The 15,643-nt window shown below is 42.5% G+C and overlaps 1 protein-coding gene across 1 annotated transcript; it reads right to left on the bottom strand.

Moving 5' to 3' along the window:
• Positions 1-82: 82 nt before the first annotated feature.
• LOC139326029 (putative oxidoreductase YteT) lies at positions 83-14,752 on the bottom strand. Its single transcript, XM_070956118.1, has 14 exons — positions 14,683-14,752; positions 13,069-13,184; positions 11,991-12,075; positions 10,394-10,467; positions 8,680-8,739; positions 7,750-7,857; positions 7,252-7,308; positions 6,115-6,245; positions 4,948-5,002; positions 4,215-4,307; positions 2,848-2,982; positions 1,770-1,871; positions 980-1,147; positions 83-499 (listed from the first exon to the last, which is right to left on the bottom strand). Exons 2-14 carry the CDS (start codon positions 13,159-13,161, stop codon positions 344-346), a joined length of 1,317 nt encoding a protein of 438 aa, XP_070812219.1. The 5' UTR covers positions 13,162-13,184; positions 14,683-14,752; the 3' UTR covers positions 83-343.
• Positions 14,753-15,643: the final 891 nt, after the last annotated feature.

Raw genomic sequence — 15,643 nt, 5'->3', positions numbered from 1 at the left:
TTTGAATTCGATGCGGCGCAAAGTCGGTTCAGGAGGGTCGCGGCTGTGCTGCGGCATTGTTTAGCGGAATTGTAAATAAATATGAATTTTCTGCAGTTTTTAATAAGGCGCGCAGTAGCCGCAGTCAGAAAGGTAAGTCTTTCCCAGAGAAAGCGCATTTTCCGTAGAAAAACGGAACATAATATTTTTCTGAAACGGGGACGTTTTGAGACGGCAGCAGCCGCCATCTTGGGGTCTCGCTGGGTAGCGCAGACGATAGGTGTGGTGGTCGCAGAGAAAGTCACTGTAGAAAGGTTGGGGAAGGGCGTTTTGAGCCAGTCCCCTCCTGGCAGAGGTTCTGTAGTCATTCGCCGCGTGCTGGCTGCGAGTGCGAGTTTTCCCGTCCTGTTTCTATAACCACCACTCGGTTTTCTCTCCGAGCTTTTTCAGCTGCGAACACCAAGAGGTGAGAACGGAGTGTCTCTTCAGCACTGGTCGGAATTCGAGACGGGTCATTTTCCTGTTGGAAAAAGGGAGAAAAGGGTGTCAGGGAATCCTGCCTTGGGCTATGCAGCTAGTCCTCAATTTACAACCATTTGCTTAGTGGCCAAAGTTACAATAGCAGTGGAAAAAGTGACTCATGACCATTTTTCACACTTAACGATCAAAATGATCAAAATTCAAGACACTTGGCGAGAAAAGTCGTAAAAGGGAGCAAAACTCGCCAGTGTCTCACTTAAAAACAGAAAATGTTGGGCTCCGCTGTGGTCGTAAGTCGAGGACTAACCGTGCTGGCTAGGGCTGGGTCCCCTCGCAGCAAACAAATTTAACAAACAATTGAATGTGTAGTCTGAAACTGCCACATTGGGGGAAACTTAATTCGTCCTAGTAGAACCTCCATGGACCATTGCAGTCTATCTGAGTTTTCCTGTGGTTCTTTGTTTGTTTGTTTGTTTTTTCTTCTTTAATAAAAAAGGAAAAAAATAAAAATAAACTTCACCGATACGGCCGAGACGAAGTTGTGGATCAGATAATAATCCGCGCCGCAGTGACTGTTTAAACAAACGGGGATGTCGGGCGTCGTACGGGAAGAAAACGAGGTCCTTTTTTTCTGAAGGAAGTCGAAAATTTCCACGTCTTCTCCCTCCCCTTTGCAGGAAAGCTCACCCTGGAAAAAAGACAAACTGAGAATTGGAAACGACATTGGGGGGAAAGCCGGAGGAGAAAGGGAAAAAAAATGACTAGGTTTTAGCTTCGGGAAACTCCCAAGAAAAATTAAAAGAAACTGAGGGGAAAAAAATTTCTATTCCTGGCACAACAGCCCTGTAGGGTAGGCCAGGCTGAAAGGCAGATGTAATAAATAGGATTTATCTGGGTTGCGTTGCCTTCCTTACTTCCCCACTGCAATGATTAACCACTGGGTGTGATGGTTTACAATAATATCTCTTTAATTTGGACTTCAACTCCCAGAATTCCCCAGCTAGCCAAGGTGTAGACTTCAACTCCCAGAATTCCCCAGCCAGCCAAGCTGGCTGGGGAATTCTGGGAGTTGAAGTCCACAAGTCTTAAAATCACAAAGATTAAGAGAATAATGCTGTCTGATCGTATCTGAATCAGCCAATTTGTATGTCAATCACATTTACGGCTTCGAGAGCGGGAACAACCCAGTCAATCGTCGTTTATGCGCATTCTTCAATAAACCGAAGTTTGGTGCAATCTGAGATTTGGGAGAAATATTTCCACTTCTAAAATAACATGTCCTAACCCCAAATTAGTGTTTCGGCCCCTACCTTCGTTCCATAAATGGTTGTCGTCCGCACCCCGAGTTTTTCAGTAAAAGCGACCATCGTGAACGCAGCTGTCGCCCCGCCTTCGAATTCCATATTGACCACCTGGAAAACCATAAATACTCGATTTACGGCCATAGTCATCATCATCGTTTAACGACCCCATAATCCCTCGCGGGGTGGAGTCTGGGCAACTGAATGGAGCCGAGTGTTTACTGGCCGGATGCCTTTCCTGTCGCCAATGCGGAGTTTTGTTCGGCAGATATATTCTCCTTTTGCCCAGAGAGAGAGAAATATCTGCCTCTGCCTAGAATCGAACTCTCAGCCTTCCGATTGTGAGGCAGGAGCTCCACCTCTAGGCCACTGCACCGCTGCGGCTTACGACCACAATGGAACCCAAAATTTTTGTCGCTAAGCAAGACATTGGCTAAGGGACTTTTGTCCCGTTTTACAACCTTCCTTGCCACGATTGTTAAACGAATCACTGCCCTTAGCAAGTTAGTAACCCAGTTAAGTGAATCTTGGCTTCCCCATTGACTCGTCCGAAGGCCGCAAAAGGGGATCATGTGACCCCGTGCACACTGCAACCGTCGTAAATACGAGTCAGCCGCCGAGCACCTGAATTTTGAAATGTGTGACGCTACAACAGTCATGAGGCATGAAAAACTGCCATCGATTGCTTTTTTTCAGTGCCGTTGAGACTTTCGGCGGCCACTAAACGAGCTGTTGTAACCCGAGGACTACCTATGTCAACGGCCTGAATCGGGGTCTCTCTGGAGAGATGAAAAAAGAAGCAAAACAGACGCTCCCGACCTTCTCTGCCCCTTTAAACTAACTTTAAAAACCTCGCCGGGATGTGTTTGATCCTTCTCTAAGAACGAGGCAGAAAAACGGAAGCCTCTCTTGCCACCAAAGAGCACTCCGCTGGCTGATTTGAGACTCGAATCCAAGTCCTTGCCTCCGAAGCTCTTTTGCGACTTGAAAATTCAGATTTGGGGAGGCCAGACGTGAAGCAAAGTGAAGGAGCAGCGAAAAAAAAGGTCTGCTGCCCCGCTTACCGACGGATGAATGCAGTGCGTACCTGGTGGCTAACCACGTCATTGTCACAATCGTAAACGCATCTTCCGTACGGGCCGAGACGCAAAGCTTCGGTCAATGTTTCTATGTCAGACCCGCCGTTGCTGCAGACCACCGAGACTGGCCAGTGAAAAGCACCCTGTGATGATAAATCGGCAGGGATGCAAGGTTTCGCCAGATTTTGGGGGTCCCCCAGGTCCCGTTTCCCCAGACACGAATAAATTGGATAAATAGATAGATACGATAGATAGATAGATAGATAGATAGATAGATAGATAGATAGGTAGATAGATACGATAGATAGATAGATAGATAGATAGATAGATAGATAGATAGATAGATAGATAGATATTGATAAGATAGAGATAAATGGATGAGGATAGATAGATGACATATATAGATAAGATAGAGAAATGGATGAGAGATGATAAGAGATAGATGATATAGATGACAGATATATAGATAAGATAGAGATAGATGGATGATAAGATGATAGCTAAGAGATATAGATAGATGATGGGTAGATGGATAATGGATAGACAGATGAGAGATAGATGATAGAGATAAATGACAGATATATAGATAAGAGATAGAAGATAGATGACAGATGAGATAGATGATAGATGAGATATATAGATAAAAGACAGATAAGAGATAGATGACATATATAGATAAGATAGATGGATAATAGATACATGATATAGATGACATAATAGATAGAAATGGATGTGAGAGATGATAGAGATAGATGATATAGATGACATATAGATAAGATATAGATGGATGAGAAAGATAGATAGATAAGAGATAGAGATAGATGATGAGTAGATGGATAGATACTGGATAAACAGATGAGAGATGGATACACAGAGATGATAGAGATAAATGACAAATATATAGATAAGAGATAACATATATAGATAAAATAGATGACAGCGATAGATGATAGATGACAGATATATAGATAAGAGACAGATAGAGCGACAGAAAGAAAGAAAGAAAGAAAAAGAAAGAAGGAAGGAAGGAAGGAAGGAAGGAAGGAAGGAAAAAACCTCTCAGGCTTGGGTTTATACATCGCTCTAAGCCATCCTTCTAATTACAGTTTGTCCAGGAAGCCAATTCCACGCAGCAGGCCATCAATCATAGTCTCTTAATAGCTTACATCACAATTTTACATATTGGTAAGGTAACAGAATTTACACGTTATTCTTGGGTCTCAACCGTAGTAACCAGGTTGGGAATTTTTAGATGCAAATCCAGACAAGAGCTGGTGAAATGGCAGACTGGGGTCAATTCTGAGCTTTTGTAAGGGTTTCTAGATTATGCAAATAAAGGAATTGGAGAATCAAACTGGGTTATATCTAATTTTACCTTTTCTGCACGCTCCAGGTAGATTTTCCGAGCAGAATACGGGCAGTTCCGTTCAATTGAACAGTTCAAACAGCGAGTGCCAGCTCCTTCAGGCTGCAACAAAATCAAAATAAGGGACAAAAATTACAAAATAGGCAGGTAGTTTTCGATTTACAACCACACAAGGTAGTCCTCGACTTACGACCGTTCATTTAGCGGCCGTCCGAATTTACAACGGCAGTGAAAAAAAGTTACTTCTGCCCATTTCTCACACTTATGACCGTTGTAGCCTCCCCGTGCTCACGTGATCAAATGTCAAGGCGCTCGGCAACGGATTCATGCTTACGACGGTCGTCATGTCCCTGGGGTCAGGGTGATCCCCTTTTTGCGACCGTTTGACAAGCAAAGTCCACAGGGAAGCTTGACTCACTTAACAACAGGAAGTTCGTAAACCAGGGCCAAACTCACCTAACAAATGTCTCACTTAACAACAGAAATTTTGGGCTCGATCGCGGTCGTAAAAGGAGGACCACCTCTGTGTTTTGTGTGTGTGTGTGAATACATGCAAATTAGTGCAACATTTGCACTGAATGTCTGGCCCCACAATCAAGAACTATGTTTTAATGAATTGAAACGATTTCAATCTAAACGTTAAAACATGCGGTTTTGATTCAATTAAAATGGCGATTCAATCGTTTAATTCAACTCTTGTGCCACCCCGTCAAACAAAACACAACAACAACTTTTGACAAACCTTGTGCTCTTTCGTGAAATGTGACAGGCGGCCGAAAGAGGAAACTTGTAAACATCTGAAAGAAGAGAAGAAAAAAAAAAAAAAAAAAAAGGAATATTTGAAGGTTTAATCACAGAGGCTGTGTCAAAGTCTCTAGTCCTCGACTTATGACCACCACTGAGCCCTGAATTTCTGTTCTTAACGAGACACTTTTAAAGTTGAATTTTGCCCTATTTTTACCACCTTCGTTGCCACAGTTGTTACATGAATCCCTGAGGTTGTTAAGTTAATCATATGGTTGTTAAGTGAATCTGGCTTTCCCCGCTGACTTTGCTCATCGGAAGGTCCCAAAATGGGATCACGTGACACTGCGTTCCACCCCGGGACACTGCAACCCGTCATAAATACGAGTCCGTTGCCAAGCATATGAATTTGGATTGCTTGACCACGGGGAGGATGCAACGGTCGTTAAGTGTGAAAAACGGTCATGAGTCCGGGTTTCTTCAGTGCCGTTGTAACTTGGAACGGTCACTAAACCAACTGTTGTAAGTCAAGGACCACCCGTATTGTGGACAGATCTTCGAATACGTCGGGTTTTATATTTTTCCGAAAATGGAATGCAAACCTCTCGTGGCACACGAGAAAGACTATTTCAATTAAGAATAAGATGCAGATTTCTGCATTGAATATTAGATCTATAAGATCTAACATAAGATCGTGCCAGAATATGGGTTTTGGAGTACTTAAAAAAAAAGGCCTGCAATGGATTTGGTACAACCTATATATATTGGAAGGGCGATGGAGAGCGCTAATCACATTTTGAAGCCTCAGAAATCACACGAGGAAAGTCGGATTCCTTTCAGGTGTTTTTGGACAGGTCTCAACAGCAGAGCTCCGCAAGAAGTTGCAAACTCAAAAGTGTCCCGACTTCAAAAACGGGACAGCATCCCACGTTATCGAGTGTTTGTTGCCTTCTATATTCTTGAAAAATGAAAAGACAACAAGCGTTTTGCTCTTTTCGTTTGGTGAACCCCCGAAATACGGGGACCTTTTGCTGCTCGTGCGAAATGCTACCCGCCACCCAACTTCCAAGAAAAATAGCCAAGAGGATTATTTTGACGAGCAAAATTTCTACAAGGGAAAAAAAAAAGAAAGAAAAAGAGGAAGCGACAGTTAAAACAGACCTACCTTTTACTCCCCATCCAAAAATTGATCAGGTCGATATCGTGGCAGGATTTAGCCAATAAAGAGAAAGAACTTTCGGTTTCGTTTCTCCAATTTCCCCGGACGAAAGAATGGGCGAAATGCCAGAAACCTATCTAGAGGAATAAAGTGGGGAGGGAAAAAAGGCAATCGATACACTAGAAAGGCTAAAAATTAAAAACCATGCATTTTGATGACCGTAATGCAGTTTTAGAGCTAAGGTATCAACAAGCTATCAATCGTGGTTTCTTAGTTCTTTCCAGTGGTGGGTTGCCCCCGGTTCGGACCGGTTCTATAGAACCGGTAGTAAAACCGGCGGGAGGCTCCGCCCACTGACCCTGACGTCATTAGAAGCGATCTGCGCATGGCCGTTTGATGTAACAACGGCGCTGAAAAAAATTGACTCAGGACCGTTTTCACACTTACGACCACTGCATGGTCATGTGATCAAAATTCAGACGCTTGGCAACAGACCCATATTTATGACGGTCACAGTCCCGGGGGTCATGTGATCCCCTTTTGTGACCTTCCGACAAGGGGGAAGCCAGCTTCGCTTAACAACCGTGTTTCTAACTTAAAACAACTGCAGTGGTTCGCTTAATGACCGTCGCAAGAAAAGGTCATAAAATGGAGCAAAACTCATTTAACAACTGTCCTGCTTTGCAGCAGAAATGTTGGGCTCCATTGTGGGTCATAAACCGAGGACTACCTGTATATAAGATCCAACATATGGGGCAAACTATAGCTGACGCATTTCCCAACAAGAATAAAAACCAATTATGCAATGCTTCCTAGCGGTTAGAGTGATTAATTTGAACATGGAACTTAAGAACAGGTCCTTAAGGAATGTAAAATCTCAAAACTGGAGAAAAAAAAAATGTGTATTAAAATATATATATATAAAACTGGAGAAGGAGATACTGGACGGGAGCAAGACACTGAGCTTGTCGATCAGAAAGAGTGGCAGTTCGGCGGTTCGAATCCCTAGTACAGATCTCCTGCGAGAGCAGAGGGTTGAGCTAGATGACCTCCAAGGAGCCTCCCAACTCTGTTACTGTTAACTGTTAAAAAGGACACGCTTTCGACAAAAAGTACATTTTCAAAAAGAAAGAGAATTCTTACCGGTTCCAGATGTTGAATATGGCAGATGTCGCCGATCAAGCCGGCATCTAGCAATTCCTAAAAAGAAAAGAAAGCTTGTTTTTCATTTTTTCCGTCTTTTTTTTTTGTGTGTGTGTGTGGGCTCATGAAAGCTGTTCTGTTATTCCCTTCGGCTCCTGTAAAAAAAAAAAAAAAATGGCAAATTTTAAGAAGAGGCGTTTGAACCTGTTTTTTTTTTTCCTCCTCCCTCCCTCCCTCCTCCTTTTTTCTTGTGGGCTACGTCTTTTAAATTAAATTAAGCTATCCCTTAGAACATCTTTACTCGAGGCCTTTGAGATGAAAGTTTGGTAGGAAAAAAAAAAACCAGATTCAAATGTTGGTCCCTCTTTATCTTCGGATCTTAACATGGACAGCCAAGTCAGCTGTTGGAAAGAGAGAGAGCCGTCATGCTGCCGAGACAAAGAGAGGTCATCTAGTCCAACCCCCACGCCCCAAGTTGGGTTCTTAAGAATATATCACCTTGATCTTCAGGGTGACCGGATGGTAACGGAGCACGTGGCACACGGCAAGGATCACGTGATTACTTTCGCACGCCCGGACGACCTCTTTACAATCTTCTTCCGTCACCTAATTCATAAGCAAAGAATTTTTTAATAAGAATAGAATAGAATAGAATAGAATAGAATAGAATAGAATAGAATAGAATAGAATAGAATAGAAATTAAGATTAGGAGTAGGATTAGGATAGGAGTAGAGTAGAGTAGGATTAGGGATTAGGATAGAATAGGATTAGGATGAAAGTAGATTAGGATTAGGATTTAGAATAGAATAGAATAGAATAGAATAGAATAGAATAGAATAGAATAGAATAGAAATTAAGATTAGGAGTAGGATAGGAGTAGAGTAGAGTAGGATTAGGGATTAGGATAGAATAGGATTCGGATTAGGATTAAAATAGGTTAGGATTAAGAATAGAATAGAATAGAATAGAATAGAATAGAATAGAATAGAATAGAATAGAAATAAAACCACAATAAATCAATCTGCTTCAGCTCTAAAAAGAAAGGATTTTGATTGAAAGACATTTTTAAAATTATCTTTATTTATTTAAGGTCAGATTTCCCAATTTGTCTCATTTCTTCCCTTCCCATGCTCGCTCTGTATAGAATTTTCCCCTAAATATTTGTTACGCTTCGACAAATGCACTGTTTTGTTTGTTATGGGCATACGGGGTACTCGCAAAATGGCGACAAAACTTGGGTTTTGCAACAGCGATTCCCCCCCCCCCCCAAAGATTCCTCCACTAAGGTTAGATTTTTATAAACAGATGCTGCTAGAAATATACTTTGCATTGATATGAATTAGCACCAATTATCTTAATAATTTACTATTAACAATATTAATACTTGTATTAATGTTAATCATTAATAACACTTTGCCAGAACTTACCGCCATGGGTTTTTCCAACAAGATGTGATATCCCTTTTGGGCAAAAGCTACAGCAGGTGCCTGATTGGAAGGAATAATAATAATAATAATAATAATAATAATAATAATAATAATAATAATAATAATAATAATAATATTAACAACAACTGTGCTACTCGGAACATTGTACATCTTAAGGTACTTGGTTGATCCCTAGGATGCTGGCAGCAACCCGTATCAACCATCAGCACCAGTCAATGATATTTGCGATGCAGTTTTAAATGTTCAGTTGACTGAGTTTCATGTTTAATGAATTAAGTAAATAACAATAACAATAACAAGGAGGGGGAGGAGGAGAAGAAGAAGAGGAGGAGGAAGAAGAAGGAGGAGGAGAAGGAGGAAGTAGAAGAAGAGAAGGAGAAGGAGGAGGAGGAGGAGGAGGAAAAGGAGGAAGTAGAAGAAGAGAAGAAAGAGAAGGAGAAGGAGAAGGAGGAAATAGAAGAAGAGAAGAAAGAAGGAGAAGAAGATGATGGAGAAGGAGGAGGAGGAGAAGGAGAAAAAGAGGAGGAAGAAGAAGGAGGAGGAGGAGGAAGTAGAAGAAGAGAAGAAGGAAGGAGAAGAAGAAGATGGAGAAGGAGGAGGAGGAGAAGGAAGAAGAGGAGGACGAGAAGAGGAGAGAGAGGGAGAAGGAACAGAAGGAGAAGGAACAGAAGGAGGAGGAGGAAGAGAAGAAGAGGAATAGGAGGAGGAGGAGAAGGAGAAGAGGAGGAGGAAGAAGGAGGAGGAAGTAGAAGAAGAGAAGAAAGAGAAGAAGACGATGGAGAAGGAGGAGGAGGAGAAGGAAGAGGAGGAGGAGGAGGAGAGGAGAGAGAGGGAGAAGGAACAGAAGGAGAAGGAACAGAAGGAGGAGGAGGAAGAAGAGGAGGAAGAGGAGGAGGAGGAGGAGAAGGAGAAGAAGAGGAGGAGGAAGAAGAAGAAGGAGGAGGAGGAGGAAGTAGAAGAAGAGAAGAAAGAGAAGAAGACAATGGAGAAGGAGGAGGAGGAGAAGGAAGAGGAGGAGGAGAGGAGAGAGAGGGAGAAGGAACAGAAGGAGAAGGAACAGAAGGAGGAGGAAGAAGAGAAGAAGAGGAAGAGGAGGAGAAGGAGAAGTCGTCTTGCACTATGAAATGAGCAAGATATGTGATCAAGAAAGAAAGCACAACAACACTGTATTCAGCTGTGGGTTTCACATATTTTTACTACTGGTTTGCTGCCCCGTGCGCGCCTTTCACACATGCACCCAGCCTTCCACGCACGTGCTTAGCTCGCGAACCCGCCTTCCGTGCATGTGCCCGGCCTCGAAAAGGTAGCTAAATAGGGCAGCATTACGCCAGGGCAAGTGGGCGGGCCTACCCGTAGTCGCCGCTACCGATTCGCCCGAACCGGCTGAATACCACCTCTAGACTGTATTAATGGAACAAAAAACAACACAAAGCAAACACAAACACAACACACACACACACACACACAATTTAAAGTTGAAAGATCGCACAGCTTCAAAAACTCTTTCTCTCTATAGGCACAATTTTTTTATTTTCAGTTTTTTCAGCTGGTTAGGATGCTCCCGGGGGACACAAAACACTGGCAAACTGCAATGCAATGACAATTTAAAAAATAATTTTTGTTTTTACGAATTTTTTACAAGGATAATTACAAGAAAAATAACAGAAGCAGAGTGGGAGATTTTTGGACCCACCTTATGGAGTCTGTCTGGAGTTGCTATAATCACGGCGTCAGCAAACTTTGCTCGTTCCGCAGCGGCAATCCAATCTTTAAAAGAAGAAAGGAGCCGTTAAAAACATTGCAGGAATCGGGGGGGGGGGGGGTTCCAATGACCAGAAAATCAGAAGGGGGGACCTGGAGATCATCTAATCCAACCCCATGCTCAGTGCAAACTTATAAAAAAAAATTATCTGTTTGCTTGAACTTGGCTGACTTCTCTTAGTTTAACATTCAGTCAAGATCTGCTTTCTTGCAACTTCAGTACATTACAGGTACTCCTCAACTTACAACAAGTTCGTTTAGTGACCCTTCGAAGTTGTGAAAAAAAGTGATTTAGGACCGTTTTTCACACTTACGGCCATTGCAGAATTCCCCATGTCACGTGACCCAAATTCAGACACTTGGCAACGGACTCCTATTTATCACGGCGTCCCGGGGTCACATGATTCCCTCTGGCAAACTTCTGACGAGCAAAGTTAAGCCAGATTCACTTAACAACCGTGTCACTAACGCGATCACCGCACCGGTTCACTTAACCACGGTGGCGAGAAAGATCGTAAAACGGGTCGTAAAACCCGCGGAACCAACGTCTCCCTTAGCCACAGAAATTTTGAGGCTCCACTGCGGCCGTACCGGTGTCTTCAAAACGATTTTACCATATTTTTCAGACTGTAAGACGCACCTAAATTTAGAAGAGGAAAACGACAACAAAAAGTTTTTGGCCTAGCTTTTTTCGGGTGTTTTTTTCTTTTTTGGCCCGTTTTGGAGGCTTTTTTCAGCCCATTTTCAAGGCTTTTTTCAGCCCGTTTTCAAGGCTTTTTTCGGCCCGTTTTCAAGGCTTTTTTCAGCCCGTTTTCAAGGCTTTTTTCGGCCCGTTTTCAAGGCTTTTTTCAGCCCATTTTCAAGGCTTTTTTCAGCCCATTTTCAAGGCTTTTTTCGACCCGTTTTTGGGGCTTTTTTCGACCCGTTTTCAAGGCTTTTTTCAGCCCATTTTGGGGCTTTTTTCGACCCATTTGGGGGGCTTTTTTCGGCCCATTTTTGAGGCTTTCTTCAGCCCATTTTTTCAGAAAAAACAGACCAAAAAAACCCAAAAAATGGGCCGAAAAAAGCCCGAAAAATGGGCCCCAAAAGCCTCAAAAACAGGCCAAAAAAAGCCCCCAAAATGGGCTGAAAAAAGCCTCAAAAACAGGCCGAAAAAAGCCCCTAAAACGGGCCAAAAAAAGCCTTGAAAATGGGCCGAAAAGTCCTGAAAAAGGCCTGAAAACAGGGCACGTGGAGGCAAAAAAAATGGCTGGTGGGTGGGCAGAGCTTCAGCAATATTCGGTCTGTAAGACGCACAGACATTTCCGCCCCCTTTTGGGAAACAAAAAAGTGCATCTTATAGTCTGAAAAATACGGTAATTTTTTTTTTTGTAAAAAAAATAATAATTTAACCCATTTTGTTTTTTTAAAAAAAATATTTTTAAGCATTCAAAAAAAAAAAAGGAAAATTTAAAAAGTTATTTTTTTGTAAGGCAGGGCGCCCCCGTTTGGAAGAAAAGGAAGATTAAAATGCAGCAATGCAACCTCACCGTCGAAGACATTCTCTGCCGGGATTTTATGTGCGTCTTGCAGTTTTTGACGGACAAGCATCCGAGGATCAGCTACGCCAATCACCTGGAAGAAACAAACTTCCCACAATTGCATCAGACATTACAGCTAGTCCTTGACTTAACAGTTCGTTTAGTAACCAAAGTTACGACGGCACTGAAAAAAAAGGACGTAAGTTTTTCACACTTACGACCTTGTAGCCTCCCTGTGCTCATGTGAACAAAATTCAGATGCTTGGCAACGGATTCGTATTTATGACGGTCGCAGGGTGTCAAGCAATGCCCTTTTGCAACCTTCTGACCAGCAAAGTGTAATGATTGCGGTGGTTCACTTAATAACGGAGGCCAAGGAAGGTCATAAAACTCCCTTAACAAATGTCTCACTTAACGACAGAAATTTGGGGCTCCGTTGTGGTCATAAGTCGCGCCCTACCCTTGCCGTGGTTCTGTGGTCTTTATAAAGAAGGCGAGATATTTTCATGAAATACCTTAAGAAGCTGGAAACTTGTTAATGTCCCAAACGCAGTTTTTATTTTGTCGCATTTGGGAGAATCATATCAAAATACGCAATCCTGTTTTGAAATGAAATTCAAAATAAAAAGAAAAGGAGGGGATGGACTGAATCTACCCACCGGTAGGCATTTTGCTGGATTTATCTTAATAAAAGGAAAAATAAATATATTAAGAACTAAGATGCTGAGCTCGTTGATCGAAAGGCTCGGCAGTTCAACGGTTCGAGTCCCTAGTGCCGCGTAATGGAGTGAGCTCCCGTGACTTGTCCCAGCTTCTGCCAACCTAGCAGTTCAAAAGCAGGTAAAAAAGGCAAGTAGAAAAAATAGGGACCACCTTTGGTGGGAAGGGAACAGCGTTCCGTGCGCCTTTGGCGTTGAGTCATGCCGGCCACACGACCACGGAGACGTCTTCGGACAGCGCTGGCTCTTCAGCTTTGAAACGGAGATGAGCACCGCCCCCTAGAGTCGGGAACAACTAGCACATACGTGCGAGGGGAACCTTTTTACCTTTACCTAATAATTATATTAATCACAAACCAGAATTTTACCTTCATGCGTTCCGGGTAACATAAAGCATACGAAGAATAATTCTTGCCCCTGTTTCCCGCGCCAATAACCAATACGGTGATTTTGCGAGACATTCGGCTGGGAGCTTCCGACAGATCTGATCAATGAAAGGATGGGTTAAGAAAAGCTTTTGAACCATCATCCACTCCTTGCGTGGGATTAAGACGTCACGGTAAAAAACCAGGAGGTCCTGAATTCAAGTCCTGCCTTCGCCATGAAAGCCGGCTGGGTGACTTTGGGCTGATCACCAGGAGACCGTGAGTTCTAGTCTTCCGTTAAGACAGGAACGCCAGCTAGATGATTTAGGGCCAATCACGAAGAGATGGTGAGTTCAAGTCCTGCTTTAGGTATGAAAGCCAGCTGGGTGACTTTGCGCCAATCACCAGGAGACTGGGAGTTCCAGTCCTGCCTTAGGAATGAAAGCTGGCTGGGTGACTATGTGCTAATCATCAGGCGACTGGGAGTTCTAGTCCCGCCTTAGGCATGAAAGCCGGCTGGGTAACTTTGGGCCAATCACTAGGAGACTGGGAGTTCTAGTCCCGCCTTAGCAACAAAAGCCAGTTAGGTGACTTTGGGCCAATCACTGGGAGACTGGGAGTTCTAGTCCCGCCTTAGCAACAAAAGCCAGTTAGGTGACTTTGGGCCAATCACTGGGAGACTGGGAGTTCTAGTCCTGCCTTAGCCATGACAGCTAGCTGGGTGACTTCGGGCCAATCACCAGGAGACCAGGAGTTCTAATCCCGCCTTAGCAACAAAAACCAGCTATGTAACTTTGGGTCAATCTCCAGGCGATGGTGAGTTCTAGTCCTGCCTTAGGCATGAAAGCTGGCTGGGTGACTTCGGGCCAATCACCAGGAGACGGTGAGTTCTAGTCCCGCCTTAGCGATGAAAGCTAGATGGGTGACTTCAGGTCAATCACCAGGAGACCGGGAGTTCTAGTCCCATTTTAGGCATGAAAGCCAGCTAGGTGACTTTGGGCCAGTCCCTCTCTCTCCGCCCAACCCACCTCACAGGGTTGTTGTCATAGGGGGGAAAAAAGAAGGAAGGAGCGCTAGGTGTCTTGGCTGCCTTGAGTTACTTATCAAAATAACAAAGGCGGTAAATCAGTAACCAAATAAACAAACATTAACCAGCTTGGATATGCTTGTTTATTTGGGTCTAACCTTGCATAACCTGGATAGGATTATGTTTTTTTTAAAAAAATGTACCAAATTAAATGGGAATGAGGAAAACTCCATTTTACAGAGCAGTATTTTAAAAAAATCCCATTGACTATAAGTGGATTTTCCCCCACCCTAAAACTGGAGAAATAACTGGCCCTGCTAAGATCCCAGCCCTTCCCTAGACAAACCAGGATCGCAAATCTCAAGTTTCCTACCTAGAGACAAAAACCAGGCCCACAAATCTCAGTTTGCTACAAGCCAGGATTTTCTGGGGTTTCTTGCAAGAATAGCCTGTTCCCCCTTTTGCAAAAATTATTCCTGGGCATTGCAAAAAAAAAAAAAAAAAAAAGGCTTCTGCCTTCAGTTGTTTTCCCAATAGGATCATCCAATCATGCAATTAAAAATAAAATTTAAAAAAAGGAAATTACTCACCAGCCAGAAGATAATTGCATCAACCGTCCCAGGAACAAAACAGACCTTAAACAGAAGCTGGCGAGGCCACGCCCCCCTCCTGGCTCCTCATTGGTGCGAGGTTCTGCCAGCCGAGCGCTGACGTCATGAAAGCGGAAGGGATCTTTACTGGCTGGCTAAGTGTGAAACCCGAAAGCTGATTGGTTACAACTTGAAGAGGGCTGAGAAGGCATGGGGAGGGGCGGGGCTTCTTTTCCATTCATCATTTCAAAGTGTGTATTAAGCTGGGCTCTTACTGTGATAAAGGTTTGATTTGAATTATATTATATTATATTATATTATATTATATTATATATTATATTATATTATATTATATTATATTATATTATATTATATTATATTATATTATATTATATTATATTATATTATTATATTTATTATATTACTTTACATTACATTATATTATATTATATTACAATATATATATATATATGATATATATATATATATTTGTGTGTGTGTATATATATATATATATATATATATATATATATATATAACATATAATACATAACATCACATCACATCACTATATTGTATTGTATTGTATTGTATTGTATTGTATTGTATTGTACTGTATTGTATTGTATTGTATTATACTGTATTTGGGCAGGTGTATATTTTTTAATGCTGTTACTGTTTTAATGGTTCTCCTTGTGGACAAAGAGAGGGTGCATAATTAATTCCACCCGCCTCTAAATTAGTGTTTCTTTACTTCTGCAACTTTTGAGATGTGTGGACTTCAACTTCCAAAATCCCCAGCCAGCCTATGTGGAGTACAACCTCCAGAAATCCCCAGCCAGCATTTGCAGACTTCATCTCCCATAATTCCCCAGGCTGCATGATTTAAGACTTCACCTCCCATAATTCTCCAGCTTGCATGCATTAAGACTTTACCTCCCAGAATTCCCCAGTTTGCATG

This window comes from Pituophis catenifer, unplaced genomic scaffold (genome assembly GCF_029215685.1).
Source record: "Pituophis catenifer annectens isolate HBS135680 unplaced genomic scaffold, rPitCat1.0.hap2 SCAF_18, whole genome shotgun sequence".
Classification (NCBI taxonomy): domain Eukaryota; kingdom Metazoa; phylum Chordata; class Lepidosauria; order Squamata; family Colubridae; genus Pituophis; species Pituophis catenifer.
The sequence above is the reverse complement of the archived record's forward strand: the minus strand, read 5'-3'. Positions and strand labels throughout refer to the sequence as shown.